Genomic DNA, 23,782 nt, shown 5'->3' on the forward strand with positions numbered 1-23,782 from the left:
TTCCCTTCCATAGTATTCCTGCCATTGGGCCGAGCAGGCTGATCACTGAATGTTCTCCAACTTCACTTCTAAATGTCCTAAATATGTGTGTTTGTTTGTCTCGTGAGAAGTTCTAAAAGAAAATCATAATGTCCCATCGCTCATGAGCTATTTTTAGAACGTAGTTCTTGGGGACTATCAAGTACTTGCCAGCTCCACGTTGATGACCCCTGATGTAGAGGCTGGAGCTAAAGCTGCACAGTGGACATGGATTGTATGATTTTATTTCAGGCAACAAAGACATTCTCAGAACAAATGCAGAAAAATGTTACTAGCCAAAAGGCACTCCATTTGCTTACTCAGACATCCAAGTTGTTTATGGGAATCATTTCAATATCATGGTAACCACCCCCAAAGTCATAATTTAGGTGTACAATATTCAAACAGAGCGGATATTTGAGAGGTAATTTTATTTTGCACAAGTTCCTGGGCCTTACCAAGCCTAATGAGTCAGCAATGTAGTGACGGAACCATACTACGACGTAGGTCGACTGGAGTTGTCTCCATCAACTGAAGCTTTGCACTTGTTGTCTTAAATGCTAACTGCATGAAGCACTCACTTCTCTCTCGTGTGCCTTGTTGTACAGAATCGTGGGCGCCTGGCTGAGAAGCGCACCATCCCGCTGCCCCCCAACCGTGTGCCCAAGAAGGAGCTGGCCTCCATCTTCAGCAGTGACGACAGCGAAGGGAGCGAGCGAGCCAGTGGGGATCACGGCCACATCAAGCAGGAGGACGAGCTTCATTACAGTATAGTGCGCAAGAGGTATGCCATCTTTGAGATGGGAGTGATTAACTCATGTATGTAAGGCTCAACATGTGCATCGTGAGGGATTTGGTTGATCTGTTCTCATTATATGCATCTTGACATGAGTTATTGATGTATTTTTCATGCCATTGCTTGGTCCGTGCTCGAGCTAGAATACATGCCAAACGTGTCGAATAGTGAAATGACCACTGGAGCCTATGTTCATCCTTTCTTGCATCCCATTTTAAAAAGATTGAGGATCTGGGCACATGAAGTGATGAATTAATACAAACAGAATAAATTAGCCGAGGATTAATGGCAGGAAGAAGAGGTACTGCCTCAAAGCAACCCTGCCCAAATTAAAAACTGCGCTAGCCGTACGGCATTAGCAAACACATCCGGCCCGCAGTCGCACAATTCCATTCATCACGTTGGGAGGAAGTCAGATTGCTTCAAAGTGACTCCAAGATCACGGTTAGAGCAAAACATGCAGCATCTTGGCAAAAGAGTGCTTAGCTCTGCTGCCTCACGGCAAGAAGATTTCTTCGTTCCATTCCTTTGGGGTCTTTTTGTGTCGAGTCTGCACTTTTTCACCACCGCGCCCGTGTGCCTCCTCCCCAGTGACGAGTTTCACCCCACACGTAAAAATTGTACGGTTGATATTCTAGGTTTTGACTAGATCTGGATTTGTTCAGAGAAGAGTTAAATGCAGCGGACATATTTTGCTGTACGTTATGTATATGTGACAAAATAATAACGTCACTTTCACATTTTGATACACACAGAAACGCAAAGACAGTCAAATGTCACACACCGGGTCAGGTTGAGGTCGTCTCACCCACATGAGTCAAACGGGCTGTTGCGCTGTGATGACTGAAAATTCGATGCAATTTTGCGCACTTTGCAATGAGCCCATGTGACTTTTTTAGAAGAGGCGCCACATCCACTTGTGATCACTTGATACTTGAACAAACAGATTTGTGCAAAATTGACAGAGTGTGGATGAATATAACGTAGCGGACGTTCATTGATTAAGCTCAGAAAGTCCCCGGTGGCAATATTAGCAGCTTGTGCAAACTCATTAGGGGAGGGGATGTTTTTTATGTCTTGAGACTTGCGTGTGACACAGCGGACAGCACACCAACTGTGACGCTTTAAATGGATCCACTAACCTCATTTAAGAGGGCTTCCCCTCCCCTGACACTTGCGCCGCTGGCGCGTTAAGATGATAATGAATTTAAAGAACACTTATGACTAATATGTCAGGCTTTTACCCTTTGGAAAGGCGACGGACTCGCTGGAGCCGCAGCTCCGGTCTGTCCCGGGCATTCGTCTCGGCCCCGCTTTATCCGCCAATGCAGGTCTGGACGAAAGGGATAATGGGATGTCCAATCACAGAAATGTGATTTCCATTGACCGCAGCTTCGTAAGTGAGTCGCAGAAGGGTCTTAACAAATTGGATTTGGCCAATGGATGTGAAAAATACAGGGCGCCTCGACGTGTGCGTGCGTGTGTGTGTGCGTGTGTGTGTGTATCATCAGCGGCCACTGCTACGTGTCGCAAAGTCTCGCATGCGACAACCTTCATCCAAACTGAGGCCGTCCAACATATGTCATCATCAACATAACCTTGTACAGCTCGATGGGCTGAATAAGAGGCACAAGTTTGCTTTCATCTCTTTAGTTTCTTCACTTTCTATTCAGCTTGTGCCACAGTTCACTAGAGATTATAGCTCTATAGGCGGGGACTATTCTTATAACGCATCACTTAGAAATGTCCATCTCTATGTCGCACAGACACAATTTAAGATAATTGAGACACCCAAGTAATATTCAACAATGGCACAAGAAGGAAGAAGTCCAATGGGGTAAACCCCAGGATGCAGTTCATCTTAAAGTAAAAAAACTCAACTTGATTTTAAATTTAAAAAAAAAACTGATTTACCGCATTATTTTTCAGTTTATTTGAAGATCGATTAAAAAGTGCTGACAAAGAGTTAGGGTAATTACCCAGCAAGCATCTCTGGACCCACTGATGTCTTCCGTTTAGCCTCCTGGGGGGGTGGGGGGTGGGGGTATACTGTCACATCATTGGCCACTTAATCACTTTCATTTAGAAGAAATGTCAGTAATATTATTGAATAAGGAGATCACAAAGTGTGAGAAGACCTACAGAAGCGAACATCAAGTCATACTTAATGTGCAATGCTAAATGGCAAAAGCAGACATCAAAACGGCAAGAGATCTTACTTAAACCAGTCAATTGACTTCATCGTAAAAAAGTATGAGGCGCAAGTTCCACCTCATTTAATTGACATAAATCATTTCGAGGTAGATTTATGAACATTTGTGCAAATGACACTGTTTAATTGGACTTTTTTTTTTTAAAACCTTTTTTTTCAAGAGCCATGTTTAAATGGTGGATTTTACTTTCCCATTCAAGGACGGCATCACCTGGTTTCATCGACCAGAGTTATTCCAACCATTTGAAGGCTTGAACTTAAATTCATATAATTGTGTATTCTTGAAAACACAGGCTTCCTATTTCTACATGGTTACGTCGTTGTCAATCTGAGTAATAAGCACGGAAACAGTTGACTTTTACCGCATTCAAAAATTTGTTTTGTGGCTGTGCCATTACCTTGTTCCAGGAAGAGGTCACGGACAGCGTGAATTTACTGGAAATGTCTCTCTTCCAAGTGTTAATTAGTGAGCTTCGGGGGTGCCGGCTTTATGGCTTTCTGGAAATGCTTTTTGTTTGAAGCCATTTTGTTGACGCTTGTTTGCCGAGGCCAAAAAGTTGCAAAAGTTATTATTTGAGAGGGTGTTTACTCTTCCTAAGTCTCTCTCAAACTTCTCAAAAATTGAAGGCAGCCTCTGACATGATGCCCTTGATCTCGGTTTGCTTGGTCTCTGAGTTTTTTTTAACAAGAAAATACAAACAGTGCATTGAGTAAAAAATGAAGGAGGTCAATGGAGTGCGCATGGCCAGAATCTGTGACACGGCTGTTGTGACTTGTGCCTGAGGAGAAACAAAAGCAAGGTAAAGTGAAGACGAGCTACTGTTGCTTAGTGTTTATTTCCATTTTTATTCATTTCCACCTCTGCTTGCTTGACTCTCCATTGTGTGCTGTCTTTCATAGCTGCAAGCAGCACAACAGTTGCTGCCCCTCCCCCCCAAAAAAACACTTGCATGAAAGTGTGTGTGTTGCACAATACTATTTTTGCCATTATTGTATGCATGTACTATGTTTTATTGTTAAAACCAATGCATGAGCTCCATCAAAATGTGTTTTGTCGACCAAATCAGAGTTCAAATCAGCCTCACAGAAATGACTGTGGTTGAACTTTGCGGTACCTTAATTATATTTGAATTTTGCTGCGTATGTTATCTGTGGTGGGTTGTGGGTTCCGGCTGCTTTGGCGGGTACAGTTTGAGGAGATCTCCACGCTACATCCCACTTTTGACTCAGCTTGTCTCAGTCGCTCTTTTTCCTCCACCTTCACATCCCTGCAGCCCATCTGTCAGCACTTTGCCAGTGGCGGCGTGAGATGCGGCGTCGGGGGCGCCTCCGCTTGCCAGCTCATACTGTGACCTCCAGCATCGCCACCTCAGACATGGCATGCCAAGGTCTCAGTGGGGTACTGCTTGCTGTTCATGCCGAGTCCTTTCCTGTTTGTCTGGACTTTTCTCAGTCGTAGTTTCCTGATGGATGCTAGTGGAAAGAATTGTGTCCAACCATAGAGGTTCTACTAATTTGTATATTTGGAGGTACTAGGGTTTCAAGAAGCTGTAGTAAAAAGTAACCAACCATGCCTGCTTTTCTTCAAATTCATCTACTGAAGAAAATCTTTATTTTAGTGCTGTTGGTAGAAATATAATTATAGTGTGTTGTTATTAAAACTTGTATCAACAGCCATTAATCACCACTCAGTCTCTCTCGCGGTTCAAGATGAAAGGGTGGAGTTCACCATTTCGGGAATGAGCTGAGCAAGAAATGGCGGCTCGTGTCCTTATTAGCAGCAAGGCCCAACGTTCATATAATAGCCCGCTCCCCCTGCTCACCCTCGCCGCACCAGGCTCCCATTCTTACAGCTCCTGTGGGAGTGCTGACTCAGGTGACGGGGTCTTAAACTCCATCCCCTTGGTGACCTTGCCGCCATCCACTGAAAGGAAAGGGGGCGGGCTAAGGGCAGCCAGACGCGGGTGAAGATCGGCTTCAGCCCCTCATTAGTCCCGGCGGGCAGCTCAGGAAAAGTGCGCTAATTACTCCGCTAACAATGTCCTTGCCGTTTGTGGCTTAGAGCGGCCGACGCGCCACAGGATAATAAACCTCCAACCTCCCTGAGAAGTTCACGATAGTATTATCGTGATTACTTTGAGTGATGGAGCGAGCGAGTGTGACGATGAGTTTGGCTGCTGTGTCACGCGTTGTTTGCATTTGTGGGCGCCACTCATGTAATATGACTTGAATCACAATTTAATAACATCTCTTCTACATCTCATTTTTGTTGCGATGATAATCAGCCTCTCAGATATAGATGGCTTCTCATTTTAAAGTGATCCCGTCTGTCGTTTAGTAAAACGTTTGCAGTTCACGGGCCAATCAAAGCTCCCCTTGCTTAGTTAACTGTTTTCTGAGTCATTGCTTCTGTGTGAATGAAAAATGGCCGGCGAGGCCAGCATTATGCTCTCGACGCTCCCCTTCATCTTTTCTGTTAGCGTGTGGAAAACAGCCTGGCGGCCAGCAGCCTGAAATTACGGCGGCAGCCTGTAATCATGAGGCTGTAAAAAAAACCAAATCCAGCGGCCGCAAACAGTGTGGCATCGTCATAGTGGTGGCAGCTAAGAACCATTCACCACTTCTGTCCCATAAACGCCGCTTTGCAGAGTCATAGCGGACCCCCTTCGGAGGCTGCTCTGCTTTTAATCAACTTGCGAGCTGACATGACATACTGAGGGTGCGATCAAAATGAAAAAATAAGGGGGGGAAATGCCTTTTTAAGGTTGATTTGGGTGGGAAAATTAGAGAATAATGAATAGCTGTTTGGAATGTCAGCTAAAAAAAGAAAAAAAAAATCAAGCCACTGCTTCCACAAGCTGTTTGCCATTAAGTGTGACGACACTTCCACTACTCGGCTGCTACACTCCCCCTGAATGCTAAGCGGCTATTTCCCATCATTATGGCATTTAATGCGATCAGGATGGTAATCAGATTGCAAATGAAATACCCCCCTGACACACTTGTGTGGGTCTGCTGGCGAGGAAAGAGGTAATTGATGGGGAACTGGACGGCCTCAGCCAACTTGAGGTGGTAAACCCATTTTTTCCTTCCTTTTGTTGGTTTAAAACAAGGCTAAGGAAGAATGGACTTTTTGGCCAAAAGGGCTCCCCCTACAGTCTTATATCACCAAGAAAAAAGTGTGTATGAGAAAGCGCTGATCACATCTCTGGATGGTAACATTAGCGCCGATGCTTGTCCTAACACACATCACATCAAATAAAAGAGAACATTTATTTTACCACAACTCTCAAGTAAGCATCCCAGTGTCTGCGTCATAGGCCTGCCGCACGCAGAGTGACGTGACCGAGCGCGACTATTGTGGACAAACATGAAAGACTGTCGGCGACTCACGCCCACACAGCAAGCAGGGCACCGAGTCCAACACACACACCAACTCACTGCAATGGAAAATGTGAGGGACCCCTAATTGTTTGTGGGAAGGCACTGCGTCAACATGTATTGTTCATTATTCGTATATAAGATATTGATTTTTTTTCAATTTGGATTTAAATAAAACCTCATTCATCATAGGAGATATATACGTATTCCAGACCTTGCTACTTATAACACACAGAGCTGCAACACATACAAATAAAACATATATGAAAATACCCAAAATAATATTCATATTAGGCCTACCCTGCATTTCTTCCGGTCGAGCTCGGTGCTGCCCGGCATGTATTATTGTACTATGTCCTACTATTATGTACTATTTGGTACTATCACAAGTTTAACTGCAGGGTTGCAAATGGCAAATCCTGGATCACTGCTGTAGAATAAAATTATATTCTGTTCAGTTGAATTATTTTCTGTGTATTACATTATAAGTGGATGCTCGATGCTGAAATTTTTTGCTGGCATCTGTCTCAGAAGCAGCATAATGAGGATTTAAGCTGTTAAACTACTTAGAGGTTGAGAATATGTTGGATAATAGATCTAAGTATGGAAGATGAGTGGGGATGAGAGCCAAAAGTGCTGGATGCAGTAGAGTGTGACACACGTCAGAACTAAGAGCCAGTCCACAACATAGCCACCTGTAGCTGCTAAATTTGGGCACAAAGCTTTTGGTCTATCTGAAGTCTTTCTGTCGTAAGTAGAGTGTAAAAAGGTTTATGTCACACTGGTTTGAATTTGGGGATTTCTGTTTGGACGTGCTTAACGGTTTGTCTCTCTTCTCTTCCTCTCATGTGTGCGTGCGTCAGTCGGGACAGTGACCTCTCTACAATCATCTCCAACCTGCACCACAGCAGACAGCATGGCATGCCCGAGGGCCAGTCAGCCTCTGACCGCAATGCCAGTACAGGACACACAGGTGGGACCTCCAGTGATGTTGCGCGCGTGCGTGTGTGTGTGTCTGTGCGTGTAACTTTGTGTTGCTAACACTCACACATTCTTTGTAACATATGTAAGTATTCTCTTATTTGACTCTAATTTGTGCGATTGGGGGATTTTGCTGTAAGCTTATTACTCCTTCCTGACGGTCGCTCTTCTGTCTGTTACTACATTCTGTGCAGCAGGTTGGTTTGGGGGTTAAAACCCTTGTTTCAAATTACCTTTGAATAAATAGCTTTGTTTGCTATTAATCCAAACAATCACGTGAGTAAAGGAATCGTGGCGTGCTAAGCTAAGATCTTACAGACAGAAAACAGACAGCGTTTAATCGCTGTTATTTGTCAGGTAGCCTGCGTGGAGGATATTTTGCCGCCATTAAAGACATATGGTCGGAAAACACCCTCACTAATCAGCTATTATCACGCTATGTTTGGATGTTGGATGCCACTCCACAGTTTAGTGTGCAAACTAAATACAGAAAGAGCACATTTTTTTCATTCCTGATCTGCGGCACTTATCTTAACAGAAGCAAATGATAATGTTTTTATCATGTGATCAAATGTTGGTAGGTTTGCGAGGTTGTATGCGCAAGTGAATCGTAACAAATATAGACAAGTGTAAAAAAAAATAATGATAAAAAATTCTATGTAAGACTACTACTTCTATTATAGCTAATAGGTGAAACATGAAAAAAATGGAAGGAGTTGGAAAAATAATTCTAATACATTTCTAATATTCTCATATACTGTATGCTTTTCTAATGTTTTGATTATAGTGTAATGTGACAAAAGAAAAATTGAAATCTAATAAAATACTAGATACAATAAAAATTAAATTTTTTAGGAAACACATTAAAAAAACAGCATAATCATATAGTGTGTATGCAGTAGTAGACTACATTCAAAAGGTTTTGTGGGTGTGTATGAAGTTTGAGAGCTGCGGATTACTCAACTTGAAGGCTTCCATGGAGAAACACTATTATATAGTACACATCTTTGAAGACAGAAGATATAGCATACGCATATCCATCCCGCCTTAAAATCCAGTTTGTGGGTAACACCCTAAATTTGCCCCCGGAGTGACCCTGCCTTTTCTCATCCTATTAGCCATTAGCACAGCAAGTGGCAAATCAGCTCAGACCCAACGCCTCCATTCCCTCGCTCTCTGTTTGCTCATCTCTTTTGTCTGCAGGATTAATTGCCCATACGGTACCTGTGAGAGCAAGGCATTGTGGGTACAAGGACACTGCCATTAGAACGGGCAGCTTCGCTCATCCAATGTTGAGATGAATCCTCACCCCCAAATGCTGCTTTAATCATTCTCAACTAATACTTGTGTTGTGCGAAGTCACAAAGGGTGGGGCGTTAGGGGGGCTGCTGACCACAGTTTGCCTTTGCTACAGGGGGTCCTAGACTGTCCGTTTGAGCATTAAAGCGTGATTTAACAGACCGCCTGCGCGCCACGCTCCGTGTCTGTAAACAAGTCCAATCCGATCAGAGCCTCTAATTCTGTCTGCCAGTGAAATTAGACGCACACACATTTACAAGCACACGATTACACACAAATAGCGGATAGCTGCATGGAATGCGTGCCCACGTAAAATCAACACAGGTTAGGATTGACGTCCAAATACGCATGTGGGTGTCTGGGTAAGTTTGAGAGCTGGGGATTATTTGAGTTGTCTATCTTCCAGTGTTTTCTCCAGCTCCTCTGTCAACTTTGCAACTTTACACTGAAATGTGCAATTTAAGTCTCCGCAAACAAAAACAGGAAGAACATGAGGCAAAAGAAGAGAAAGCTCACAGCAGAGAGACGCTGTGATGGAAGAAACATTTGGAATTGGTGAGACAGAGGAAAGAGAGATGAATGAGTGTGCTGGCGGCATCGGGGGAGAGCTGGCGGCGGCTATGGTGGCGGACAGCGCCGCCTGCATGCATGTGTGTGTGTGTGTGAGTGTGCATGTGCGTGCGCGCAGGGAGGAAAGGAGGTCGTCTCTGTGCCGGAGCAGGCCGTTAATTAAATCTGAGGGACAGACAGGAAGGCTGCCTCCCGCCTTCTCTTCTCCTTTCCATCCCTCCCTCCTTCCCTCCCTCATTCGCGCTCTCGCTCTCCAGCCGGCGGCTATTCAGAAGTCTGTGAGCGGCGATTGGGGGATGCGGGGATGAGGGGATGGAGGAAGGGAAGGGAAGGGGGAGGAGGAAGAGCATGGGCGCCGACGCTGAGAGTCTGGCGGCCTGTGGAGACTGTAAACTGTGGCGCTGTGGTCAGACCGGAGACTCAAACAGGCAGATAAGGTGTTTTTGGACCTCCTCCTCCCCCTCCTCCCTCCACACAGACTCCCACAGGCAGTTGCAAGTTTGTGTGTGTGTGTGTGTGTGTGTGTGTGTGTGTGTGTGTGTGTGTGTGTGCGTGTGTGTGTGTGTGTGTGCGTGTGTGTGTGTGTGAGCATCTTCCCTAGTGTGGTTAAGTGCCTCTTTTGTTTTTTACTTGCATGAAAATCTGGAACACAGGATGTTTAGGAAAGATTTTATTTTTCGCAGGCTGAGTGCAAATTGCCTTTTAAGTATTACTTTAGCATCTACTTACATATTGTAAATTGTTATTAAAGGACCCACATCATGCTAAATTACATCAACCACAAACACCCCCAAAATTGTGTTTTCCCCCATTCACTCATTTTGGCGCATTCCCTCTCATTTTTCCTCTCTAAGCATGAGCCCCGCCCGATCCCCCAAAAAGTAATATCATTTTTGTATAATATTTTGGTGGTAAATACATAAAATGTGCATCAGAGAGTTTAGGTTAAAACTTTGTCACCGTTGGGGGATTAGCTAAAAAGAACAAGCTCAGTGTCTATTTCAGAAGAGAAATTGATTTTTTTTTTTCGCGGGGTGGGGGTGGAGGGGAGTCATTTTCAGTGGCACATAGGGTCCCGCAGCTGAGCTGGAGCTCATTGGTAGCTGATATTGGTGAGAGTCGGGGTAAACCTTGTCACGATTTTGAAGATGCAGTAGTGTTGCTGACAAAAAGTTCAGATACATGTTTGATATTTAGTTTAGAGATTAAAAGCTACCTTCAGGCCTGATGAATCACTTTTGAAAACATGCATCGTCTCCTTGTAACTTACATTTTGCAAACATCCATCCATCCATCCATCCATCCATCCATCCATCCATCCATCCATCCATCCATCCATCCATCCATCCATCCATCCATCCATCGGGGGTCATGGCTGGAACCTATCCCAGCAGTCATCGGGCAGTAGGCGGGGGACACCCTGAACCGGTTGCCAGACGATCGCAGGGCACACAGAGACCAACAACCATCCGCACTTGCACTCACACCTAGGGGCAATTTGGAGTGCTCAATTGGCCTACGAAGCATGTTTTGGGGATGTGGGAGGAAACCAGAGTGCCCGGAGAAAACCCACGCGGGCACGGGGAGAACATGCAAACTCCACACAGGGAGGGTCGGAGGTGGAATTGAACGGGCACGTGCTAACCAGTGCGCCACCGAGCCGCCCAATTTTGCAAACATCTTTAATTTAATCAATTTAATTTAATTTTTAATTGCTTGTTAATGGCTCCATCCATGTTTCTCACTGTGTTTCGCTAATCTAAATGGGCTAAATTAAGGCTTCTGGAAACTTCTTAAACATAAGCAGCCACCTGTGCACCAGATGACTTAGAATTTAGCGACACATTTTGTCCTCATGCAGCCCATAATTCTTCTTGAGCTCCACTCCTCTTAATTTCCTCCGTCCCCCCGTCGGATAGCAGAGGACGACAAACAGACCAGCAACACGCCCAACTGTATTACTGTGTGTACTTTGTGAGTGTTGGCAGTGGCGAATCCTCCCTCGGCACGAGCCCGAGCGCCCCCACGTCTCCCCCGTCTCCATCACCGACCACGAACCCCCCGCCCACCCCCTCGTCCAGCTGCATCGTCCCGTAAGCCAATCAATGATGGGGCTTTCAGGGCCGGTGGAGGCCCCAGTGCACGGAAGGGGGGATCAATAAGTTATTAGCACCATTCTGTCAGCTGTAATGTGGAGATTGATTGGGGGCTGCGGCTGGCGGCCCACCCCACGTCGCCGCCTGTCACCCCGCCTTTCCTCACGCGGCCCCCACCACCCGCCTCCCCCTTGCTGGCCTGATAAAGATGACAGATTAACGGAGTAAGAGAGGAATTAAGGAGTCTGGCTGTCTGAGCTGTCACCACGCTCCCTGCGATGGAGAGAGGAGGGAGGAGAGGAAATCGGACTGGAGAGAAACAGAGAGCGAGGAATGCTGCCTTGCTTGATGGTTCGCCCTGATGGTGTCACATGAAAGAATGGTTTAGATCCCGCTGTTTCCTCTCTGTCGTTATCTACTCTTTCCTTCTCATCTGTTTTTCCTCTCAGTAGGATGAATTGCACTTATAAAGGAGGTTAACTTTCAAGGTTGACATTTAGTGACATTTGGACATGTTGCATGGATGAGGATTCAGCTCTATGTGTTTGTGCAGGGCCAAATCACAAGTTATACCAAGCAATTCTTGGACCACTCTCCTTTATATTTACGTGATGCAGAGCAGTTTGCATCGGTAAACTCTGATCTGAGGGTTTGCGTTTTCAGCTCAGGGCGTCTTGGCAGAATGGCTGTGTCAGCATAAATAGTGGCAGGGTGACATCGTGTAACCTGCCAATGATTTCAAGACAGCAAACAGAGGACAACAATGGATGACAGCCAATGGATTGTGTTCCCTCTTCTTGGCATGTGGTCGTTTGTTACAACCAGAAGACAAGCTAAATTTTGTTTTGTTTTGGGTGCTTTTTCTTTTTTTAAGCAAACGTGTTTTGGATTCGTCCTGTTTTATTTCTTTTGTCAGAAAGTAGTGATCATTATTTGTTGACCAGTAGATGTTCTGTGAGTTGCTAGCCCCACGGTTCACTTACTGTGCTATTTTAATTTGTACAACAACAGCGGTGCCAAAAAGTATGCTAAGTTGGTACCATTTAACCATGGAAATATTGCTATCCTAAACAAATCCAACACTTGAGGAATCTCTATGGGGAAAATGGTGGAGGCAAAACCAGATTTGAACGAATCCATGTCGGAGGACCATCTCCCTCAACCGGTTAGAATAAGCTATAGAGAACCAAAATATAGACCACAGGTGTCCAATTAGTGTCCCTTCCTGCATCTTTTTGATGTTTACCTCCTCCACCACACCTAATTCAAATGATCTGCAGCGGCCTGATAACAATCCTGACCATTTGATCATGGGGAATATCTGAAACATGCATCATTGCGGCTCTCGAGGACCCGAGTTTGACACCTGTGGTACAGACAGATGTGGAGTGGGCTAACAAGAGAACAATGCACACAATCCTAGCAGGGCCAATATAGCTTTATGTAATATGTGTTGACATGCACTCATAATGGTGATAAATAGCGTAGTCTTGTTTGCTACATCCCAGATCGGCACTTTCAAAAAATTCAAATCACATCGCCGACGATCAAATAATAATCACCACCCCCACTGCAGTACACAAGCAAGCGCGTGATGGGGAAGCGCCCCGGGTAGCAAACTTGACTGTAAGCATCCTTAGTTAGTAAACGGCTTGCACAGACGCTAGCACAGCTCAGGGCTGGGCATTAAAAGAGAGCATCAGTCCTCTAAGCAGCCCCATTTAATTGGCTTTAAAAGCTTGCCGCCCTCAAATCTTTGGCCCTCGGGCACCCACTCTGGAGACGGCGTGTCTTTAGTGAGGTCAGCTCCAGAGACGACTCAAGTATGTGTGTTTGATCATCAGCGAGCGTCTTCGGGCGTGGGTGGAAGCATGTTTTTTGCATTTTTTTGGAAGGTAGAATGGAGGCTTGAGCTACTGGGAACTGTCGCTACTCCTGGATTAGGCGGTGCAGGATTTTACAAGGGACAAATGGGCGGGGAAAACGAAACACTAAGAGTGTAAATAATTTAAAAAAGAGATCATTGAGATTATTAGCATCTTCCTCCCTCCAATCATTTTTTTAGGGTGGTAATGCTCTTGGATCTCTTCAACAACATCAAACGAAGGATTAGAAATGTGAGTCGTTGTTATATTTAAAAGTCCCACATACAGATGTTGTGAAATGAGCTCCAAAATGCCTAAAGGCACTGCCATTTTCATACCATGCCAACATCACATGCTTGTGCACCAACTAATTGTCCATCCAGTATCCAAAAGTGTATTTTAAATACACTACTCGTGTAGTTTGGGTGAGAGTTGACGTTATGGAAGTAATGTGTCCCTGCTGGTCACACTCAGTACTGCATTTCCAAAGTAATGAAATTGCTTTGACTATGGCATTTTGCTGGCTAATAATAAACCTCTTGCAAATGCATTTCAACCATGTGAAATATATCATCCACAATTGCAGTCAGACTATATGCGATATAATTATGTCTGAATGCTGCCAAGCTGAACTTGACCATCATTGGGCCTATAACCTAAATAACCTTTTGACCAGTCAGCAGCGTGAAGGAGGTCATTTCTGTAAATAACATGCCTGATAGTTAACAAGGAAAAAGTGGTGTAGTCCAACCTGAATGTCCAGGCAGACATAAACTGTGCACGGTGCAGGCGGTTTTCCAAAAACATACTTTGATAGCATGCCAAAACACATAGACATTTTTAAGTGTTTGTTTGGACAAGCCCCAGGCTACTGAGAGAAATCTACTAACCCTTCCAAACTATTGATGTTGTTCTTATTGTTCATTGTTTTTTATGCACAAATGATAAACATCTGTTGTGTTAAAGAGGAGAAAGAGCTGTCGTTTTCTTTGTAGGAAAAAACAAATGCTCCTCCCCATTCACAAAAATACCCTCAATGACGAGAAGGCAGGAAAAGGGCAAAACAGAGGAAGCAGTTGCTCCTGTGGTTTGCCTGACAGAGTCTGAGAAAAAGGCGAGGTACGCCAGAAAAAAACAGACAGCAAAAGAGATGACAAACATCTTTTCCGTTCCTGCGACGCGGTCTGCATCTCCTCCCTGCGTGATTAGGCCCGTATTGATTTGAGGTGTGTTTGAGGGGGTGGAGGTGAGACGACCGGGCTGGAAGGATGAGAGGGGAGGAGACGGCCAGGAGGAGGAGGCAGCAGTAGGGGGTGCTGTGATTGTACACAAGATGAGGAAAGGCGAGGCAATGTGTTTGTCTTGGGAGGAACTCAGGTGTGGAGGAGAGAACAAGTGAGAGGAATTTTTAATGAGAGATATGTGTTCGCATTAGTCAAAAACAAACGGGCATACAGTGGGCTGTAGGAATTAAAATAGCTCGAAGCAAGCACGTCCAAACTTTTTCTTTCAAAGGCCGCACACAGAAAAATCAAAACAGGCAACTTTGACTATCTTCACCTTTAATTTAGGTACCAAGCAAAGACCAATAAATCAGTGAAGGGAAAGGATTTTTGCATGGCCTACATCGCCTTCATGTCCCCGTGTTGAGCACTAACAGAATCACATCGCCACATTCAGAACCAAAACAAGAGCAATGTGTACTAAGCTGACCATGACATGGAGTAAACATGAAGCAAGTAATCATGATTCCAAGGCACGTCTTGTGGAAATTAAGGAAATGAGAGATGAGAATTGATTTGGTCATCTTCTCCTGTCTGAAAGTGTAGTACAAGTACACTGCAAGAAAACAAACACGCACTGTTAATTGGAAATTTGGGATATTACACGATCGTCTAAAAAAATGGACGGCGGGCTGCAAATGTCCCACAAGCTGTAGTTTGCACACCACTAGCTTTCAGGCTATTCAATCTTTTGGGTTTTAGGACAACATCTGGAAAAAGAGGCCAAAGACAAACACAGAGAGTGGAAGATGTGTGATAAGACCTCAGGACAGACTGTTGGAAAAGACGTTAGTGAGATACTGAGACACAACCCTTGTCCTGTTGTCACACGCACACACACACACGCACACACGCACGCACGCACGCACGCACGCACGCACACACAACGACCGAGTGAGAGAGAAAGATATGCCATCGAGGCGGCTCAGGCCCCTTCTCATCTCCAACAGAAAAGGCACATCTCCAGATGCCTGTGGCTTGCTTCAATAACTCTTTCTTTCCACCTCTAACTTTTTTTTTTTAACTCTTTTACATCACACCCAAGTTAATTCCCCAGCAACCATCCATTCCGGTAGACAGACAGTAGTTCAGCAGTATGAAGATTTCATATACATCGTTTCCATCCATTTACCCTCTGCTCTGTTTGTGTTTACAGATGACCTTCTAAGCAAGAGGAGAAGCTTCTCTCCCAACAGCAGCAGCAACTCTCCCTCGGACAGTAAGAAGTCACGCAGCGTATCCCCCAAAGGTGAGACCAAATATTGCACTTAGGGGCGGAGCCGAGTCAGACCGTAATCGTTGATTTTCAGGCCCGTGGATTGCTTGGTTAAAACATACATTTTGGTATTCAAGAGACTTGACTGACTTGGACTATAAAATTCGAAAAGTCATTCATCAAACGTAATCTATCACTGCAAAACACACATAGACAGGTACTATCCGGTATATCCGCATATAAAATTACCTTTGATCTAATGATGAAGAGGACATTTGTGAGGAGTCAGCATGTTAAAATCTGCTGAGAATTGTTTTTGTATGGACAGTTGAGAATAGCACATTTTCCACACTATTTTATCCAGCCCGCATCCCCTAACCCTCCCAACACAGATGGCACATGCCTTCCCCCAACTATACCTTCAAATAAGCTCATTTATAGCAAATGTTGACATTATCTTTAAAGGCAGAAATATTGCTATTTTTTTTATATTTTATTTGAAATTCAAAGTCACATTGTATGAAAAAAAATCTCACTTTTAAATACAGGTAAATATGTGATTACTGTACCAGACCACCAATATACTTTTAATGTGGTGCGTCTCCTCACGAGCACTTGCGGATCACTGTGGCAAATCTTCATAGTACACTTTTTATATGTGCTCATAATATGATACGAGTGCATGATAAATCACGGATTGACAGGAATACCTTTGGCAATAGTGCAGCAATCCGGTCACCATCGTCTATTATTCATATTTCTCTTATGTGGCGTGAAACTGGGCGCCCGACGCAACCAGCAGGCTTTTCCCTCTAGGCTCCTCAAGAAGACTTCCTGACTGATGCATTATAGAACAGGCAAAACCAAGGGCGCCTTACCGTACATCCAAGCCCATCCCTGGAAATACTGTACATCAGCAACATGCGTACAGTACGTACTGTACATACACGCACACTCACTGTTTTTTAGATAAACTTTTGATTAGTTGACACATAAATAACACGATGATAAACTATAGGAATAAATGACCTTAAACTCGTTCAGTATCATCCATTTTCAGACCCTTTTCTAATACCCTGTCTGGTATTGAATGTGTGGAGTCGGAAAATACATATAAATATGTCTTTGGGAGTGAATGAGTTTTAACAGGAGCTTTGTTTGATGACCCCACCCTTTTTTTTGTCTTTTTGACTGATCTGTACTACTACCGAGCACTTACAATCTCACTCTTAGGGTCCATCTCAGCCTCTCAAAGATGCATGAATTTATTTAGTGCGTGTGCATGTGTTTGTTTGTGTTTGTGTCTTTGTGTGTGTGTGTGTGTATTTGTGTGAGAGAGAGAGAGAGAGAGGAGAGAGAGAGAGAGAGAGAGAGAGAGAGAGAGAGAGAGAGAGAGAGAGAGAGAGAAAGAGAGAGAAAGATAGGAAAGAGAAACGTAGACAGAAAGAGAGAGTGGCCTAGAAAAGAGTGTTCACTCCCACAACATTGCAAACGCCCCTTCCAACTGCGCCTGTCTAGAAAAATATCAAAATAAAGAAAACACCCATGCACACAGACTTCACTTGGCGCTAGACTTGCGCTGCTCACAAAAATAGGACCAGAGGTGTGGAAACATTTGTAGTATTGCCCCAAAAAATCCAAGTGACTGTCATAGGCATTTAGAGTCAAGAATCCAACACACAGGCCTAGAAGAGGTTAAAACACAGTTAACAAACGAGGTACACAGATGGCTAACCGGGGCTAATACACTGCTTGTAGATGCTAACATGTGGCAAATGTAGCCATAAGTGAGCACAACACTAATGGACGGTGTCATTCATGCCATAATAGTAGTGATTAGGTTTTCTTACTAACTCTGAACACAAGTTATCACTTTCTAAATGGTTCGCAACCATTGTCCATAGGAAACATTGTGTTACTGTTACTGTTCAAAATATGTAATACTGTTACCGTGTGTCTGAACATTTGTGTTCAGCTAACTAACAAAATGTCCTTTAAGTGTTCAGTATTCTTGCTGTAGTTCCTCTGTGCGTAAGCAAATCTGTAATGAGTTTTTGATCCATCCATGTGGCGAACCCCTGAGTTGCGTCCACACCCAAAGCCCGACATTACGTACACCTGCGTGTGTGTGTGTGTCTGTGTGTGTGGCGGCGACGGAGAATAACCATTAATGAGTAATGAATGTGGAGAAATGGACTGAGAGGAGAGCAGATGGAGGTAGTCGGTGAGATTGGATGCCGCTGTGTAAATGATGTCTGTTGTTCTTTCTGTAGCAAAGTCGTCACACCCCTGCTGTTTACAGGGTAGAAAAACTTTTGACAAGCACAGACTAGTTGCATGCACATACATTAGAGCCTTGAGTACCTTGGGTGGATTAGTGGACGCTTGGCGGTGGAGACAGAGATGCTCTCATGCTCGCTCCAGCCGCTATGGCTGCTCCTTAGCGCCACCCCTGCTCGCCTGCTCAGGGCCAGGCTCAGGTTTCACTCGCAAGGAGGAAGGTAAAAATAGCCCCTTTTTCATCCTCTGTCTCCCCAACCACCTCCACATAGCCCTCCGTCTTACCTTAGATCATGTTACTATTGACACAAAGAGGGAGGAGGGAGGTCAAATGGAGCAATGAAATGCAGAATCTGGCAGCCAGATAGATGTTAGGCTCCATCTTCACCATAAACCCGGTACATGCACATCCTCAGTTTTGCTTCGTTTTCAATCCTTTATCTTAACAAGAGCTTTTGGACATTTCTATAATCCATCTTGGAGACATCAATGTGGTAAGGTCCTTTTCTGTCCAATGTAGATGCCTTGTTGGATGAGTTTGGTGTGGAAGAACTTGAACTTAACGTCATCAGTCCTCTTTGGAACAAACAATGAACGTGTGGCAACCTGACCAGATCTCAGACTTACTTACAAATACTCTTGAATAGAGTCGAGTGGACACTCTAATAAATGTCCTACCCATTTTGTGTCCCTTTGCTGTTGCCACGTTTTCTGGCAGAGCTTGTACAAGTGTCAGTCAGGCAAGTGCCCATTAGCTGTGAAACTCTAATTAAAAAAAGAAACAAAAAACAGACACAGATTATCCATGAATTGAAAGGAACAGCTTCATCCAACAAGACCTCCAGTCAAGCAGCACTGGCATATTCATGAATAAACTAAAACAAACAAAAACTTTCCACACACTTAACTTGAAGACGCTTACGTTTTCTGTTAAGGTGTAAAATTTCCATGGTGAGGTGGTTTACGTGTCAATCTTTGGCATGTAGCTCTGTAGTGGATGTGAATGTTGAAGGCAATTGTCTGTAGAGAAGAATGCAAGTAAAGGACGTTACTTATGAAAATAGAAATTCATTCTTTCTTATTGGCTTGCAATAAGGGCAGTTCAATGATGGTCCTCATCGATCACAATGTTGGTCTGCTTCCGTCCCCAGAGAGCGCACAGAGCCCGGAGGGGGAGGCAGGTGGCAGCCACAGCCACATGAGCCCCGAAGAGCACTACAGGCGCATGATGTCAGCGCTCAGCGAGCATGGATCCTACGAGGAGCAGCAGCAACGCCTCTACCAGCTGGCCAGCAGCATGGGACTGCCCGGACATGGTCAGTCTGCTCTCTTTCTAACTTGATTGCATTTTTAAACCAAATTGCACAAACCAAAATATCCATCACTGATATGTATGTGGCAGTTTGCTATAATCCCTGCTACCATTGAGAGGTCCAACTGACATTTCTAATTGTGGCATTGCCCACTCTGTCTCAAGGTGGGATTCTCATTGATTTCTGATCACCCCGGCACTTTGTCATTAACAACACCCGCAAGTGGTATGCATCAACGGCGCTATTGATTCAGTACCTCAAGCCCCTAAATCTCTCAATACCCAGTCAACCTCCAGTTTGACCCAATTTTTTTTTCTAGAGGGATAACATCTACTGAGTTAAGCTTAATTGAAGTGCAATTGGAAGGGAAAAAAAAGCCAAGTTGCTGTTCAACTAACCAGGCATCCATTTTTGTAAACCACTAACCATGAAGTCCTTCCTGTTCCTTACAAGCTTATGTGTAGTGGCATAAATCCATTCAATGACCAGCTCTAAGTGAAGTTTTAAACTAATCTCATTTTTATTTGATTAGCAATGATGTTATAAAGATTTATTGACCTCCTTTTTGGTGTGTTAAAGGAGGCAGTGTGATCACTGTCATACTTGTCCAGCAATGTTGCCAAAATGAGGCAGATGACAGCGCATTCTTGTTGTTAACTTTGACATTTTGTCTTTTCATTTCCATTCCATGAGGTATTGCACAGAAGTGATTCTGGTCACAAAACTTGTATCCACTGCAAGACTTCTTTCTTTACCGTAAACATATTCAATGAAACTACCTACCTGGCCTCTCAGTTCTCCAATTGGAAGTCAGAGCTGCTCTCAAAATTGAGACAGAGCCGTCACTGTTTTGTGTCATAAAAGGCAAGCGCAAATCTGGGCCCCTTGACACTGACCTGGGGCCCCAAGTGAAGCACCTAACCTACCAGCCGTCGTCTCTTGTACACAAGCCTCTCAAATCCTCCAACCCCCTTTCCTCCTCTCCGCCTCGCTCCCCACAGAGCATCCTTTTATGTGTTTGAAGTGTCGGCCGAACAAAATGAAAGTGCGTGAAACGGGGGGGGGGGGGGGGGGGGTGAGATGGAGGTCTGCTCATGTGTGGATTTGTAGGTGCAAGGTGTTGTGAGATGCACGTTCTCTCTGGGCAGTTTTTGGGGAGGATGGGGGCGGGGGTTTTGCTTGCTGAAATAGCCAGCAGGGCTTTCTTTCGTGCCGTCAAATGATAAAAGAGGCTTGTGAGGAGAGAAAAGAAAAAAAGAAAAAGTGTTGGAGATCCAGTTGAAAGTGAAGGGACGGATGCACGAGTCAGTGTTGTGTCTGAGTTGACTGATATTTGAAACAATATGCTTCATGTTTTTATCATCACGCCAGACAAATTGACTACTCCAGCTTGTGATTGCTCCAAGTACAATCAGTCAGAATTATGAGGCGTGACAAACTGCATATTTACTTCTGCCTAAGCTTGCCGCATTGTGGAGGGATTCACGATTTGCTGCCGTATTCTGTGCTGAGCGGATTGGATGTGGGCTTTTCAGTACCTGCCAGTCCACCAAACTCATCACGAGGCCGGCCAAGCTGCATCGGCGCGCCACTCCTCTGCGTTCTCACGGGCTGAACTGAAAGGATTCTGGATCAACTCCAGGAATGATGCAGAGGAGAAAAATAGGAATGCACAAAAGAAGGATAAGCGATATGGACCCAGTCTGGCGAAATGGGACCTCCCAAAATAACTCATGCAGAGGAAGAAATGTTTGTGATTTCTAGTGTGTGTTGTTTGCTTTTTTAGTGGACGGAAAATTGTTGCTACATGCAGTGCTACATAGAAGTTTGACTACTATCTGTTTGGTGGCACTGGTCGATTTGGTCAACCATCAAAACAAAATTTCCCAATTTAAGAATTTGTTCCAGTCCTAACTGCAACCATGAAAAAAACCCTGGGAATACTTTATCATCAATAATTGTACAAGTACTATAAAGTAGTTAATTAGTCGGAAACATTCCTTGAAAAAAAAATGTAATGCATTTGTTTGTGTTTGATTTTTGGTTTGTTATTTTTAAAACTTTTTTTAGGGTCCCAACCGCCACATCCCAGCTCCAAGCTCACCAGTGATGCAATACTAAATCACAATAATATCCCTTTAGCTGAGGCGCTTGTCTAAAATAGCCAGTGTGGTGAGCAGCGCTACCACAGAAAACTCATAGAGGTCAATGCTTCCAACGTGTCACCCCTGCATCGTATGTGCATGCGTTCTGGGGCTCCGGTTCCCTCTGATCCCTCTCTTATCTCCACCCCACCCCACCCCACCACCTCCACACACACACACACACACACACGCACTCACACACACATACACACACACACATACACACACAACCTTGTCTGCCGCCAGCCGAGTCCCTTGCGGCCTGGCGCAGCAAACAGATCGATACACCGGAGCTAGGCCGCATTAATATCTGTCGCTTCACCCCCATCCCGCCCCCAAGCACGGCGCCCGTTCAGCACGGACGCGCACACACACACGCGCGCACACACACACACACACACACACACAGGCGGCACTTAAATCACCCGATACACACAAACACACATAACACCCATACAGGCGGCGGAAATGGCCCGCTGGCACCTGAGGGATCTGTCTAATTAAAAATGGGAGGGGGTAGATAGATTGAGGAGCAGAGAGAGAGAGGGAGCGAGCAAGAGAGAGAGAGAGCACAGCTTTTTCTCTCATTAGACGCCTTGTCTCGTGGTGTGGCCTGGCCCAACCAATAATGATGAGGTCTCGTCTGGGAGAGAAGCAAGGAAGCTAGGGCACAAAAGGCGAGGTAGGAGATGAAACTAAGTGAGCACCAGAGGTCAGGGTTTGGTGAGAAGCGTGAGGCAGGAAGTGCCTAGAAAGGACCATTGTGGTTGTTGGGGTGAGATGGAGAACCACACAAGCGACCATTCATCCATGCATGCATCCATGCATGCATCCATGCATCCATCCATCCATCCATCCATCCATCCATCCATCCATCCATCCATCCATCCATCCATCCATCCATCCATCCATCCATCCATCCATCCATCCATCCATCCATCCATCCATCCATCCATCCATCCATCCATCCATCCCTTGTAGGTACAAATGCAGAAATTAATTCAGACTTAACAATGATTTTTTTTTATTGCAATTTGTCATTGTTTAATGTGTGACTGAATGGAGTGTATATAATGTTGACAATCTGGAGTGTTTGGCCTTGGTGGATATCTGCATTGTGCTATGTGCAATTGTACTGCTTCCTGATTTGGCCCCTACCGCCCCACACAACACACTCGTGAAAAGTTAAGACAGGCTGTAACTAATACAGCGAGGATGTTCACTCATCTAAACAAATGATACTCTAATTCTAATATATATACACAAATATGTTTTCAAGTTGACAAATTCAAATATGGGGCCCTTCAATGTGTGTCTTCGCACACATACCTGTTTCCTCCCGTGTCACAAACATGAGAGTAATGCACATCCCACTCAACATGGGTGTTAAATAGATGTTTACAGGGATTTTTTGCTTGTCTACATGGAAATTAGCCACTGGATGCTAAATTTACATCTTTCTCTTTCTTTTCCTCATTTCTCCTCTTTGCTTCAACTATCAATCTTCCATCACCCTTCTTTCTCCCTGTTCCACTTCTCATGTTTTCTATCTTTGTTCTTTACTCAGACGTGCTGCGCGCACAGCAGGAAGCATTGGCTGCGGCGGTGAGGAATCCGGCGGCCTTAGAAGCTCACCTGCCCACGGGAGGCAGCTCCTCATCATCCAGCCAGAGACGCAAGCAGGGCCTACCGCAGCACCGAGATGCACATTACACAGACAGGTGAGGAAACGCCCGTAAACACTTGCCGGCCCCGAGTTAGTTTGCATCGCGAGTGTGATTCATTAATAAACCCTGTCACCAACATCCTCCACACAAGTGGCCATTACGGTTGATGTGAGGGAACAGCAGGAACAAAATAGAAAAAGCATCTAAGTGGGAAAAGCATCTAAGTGGGTCAGTTACCATCTTCTTGAGAAAGATTTGAGCAAATGTGTGTGTGTGTGTGCCTGTGAGAGAGAGAGAGAGAGAGAGAGAGAGAGAGAGAGCATGTCCAAATAACCTCTTGCCTACCACTGTGGAGAAGCACGGCTGCGTACCGGCTCGTCCCCCCTCCCGCTCTACCCCCAGCGCTGGCCCCCGTGCCTCCCAAACAAAGCCGGGGGCAGCGGGAGTGGGCGGATAATTGCTTGTCGATTATTTATGTGGCGCGGGGAGAGGCGGGGGATCGATAATGGGTCGGCGGTGCGGCAGCGGGGAGGGAGGGAGGGAGGGAGGATGAGAAGGGGGGATGTTTGTGCGAGAGGGGGGTAGTGAGGGGAAGGGGGTGGGGATAAGCAGGAAGCGGAGCGGCCTCCTGGTGCGCTATTGGGGGGGGTGCATCCGTGTG

The 23,782-nt window shown here is 45.0% G+C and overlaps 1 protein-coding gene across 2 annotated transcripts in view; it reads left to right on the forward strand.

The window, feature by feature from the left end:
- samd11 (sterile alpha motif domain containing 11) overlaps positions 1–23,782 on the forward strand; it is a 45,525-nt gene that overhangs the window by 10,123 nt on the left and 11,620 nt on the right. For both annotated transcript variants that reach the window (XM_037272593.1, XM_037272601.1), the window contains exons 3-7: positions 627–802; positions 7,271–7,380; positions 15,658–15,750; positions 19,149–19,313; positions 23,022–23,175. In XM_037272593.1, coding sequence (XP_037128488.1) covers positions 627–802; positions 7,271–7,380; positions 15,658–15,750; positions 19,149–19,313; positions 23,022–23,175 — 698 coding nt within the window. The remainder of the gene's footprint in view (positions 1–626; positions 803–7,270; positions 7,381–15,657; positions 15,751–19,148; positions 19,314–23,021; positions 23,176–23,782) is intronic.

Source organism: Syngnathus acus, chromosome 2 (genome assembly GCF_901709675.1).
Source record: "Syngnathus acus chromosome 2, fSynAcu1.2, whole genome shotgun sequence".
NCBI lineage: Eukaryota > Metazoa > Chordata > Actinopteri > Syngnathiformes > Syngnathidae > Syngnathus > Syngnathus acus.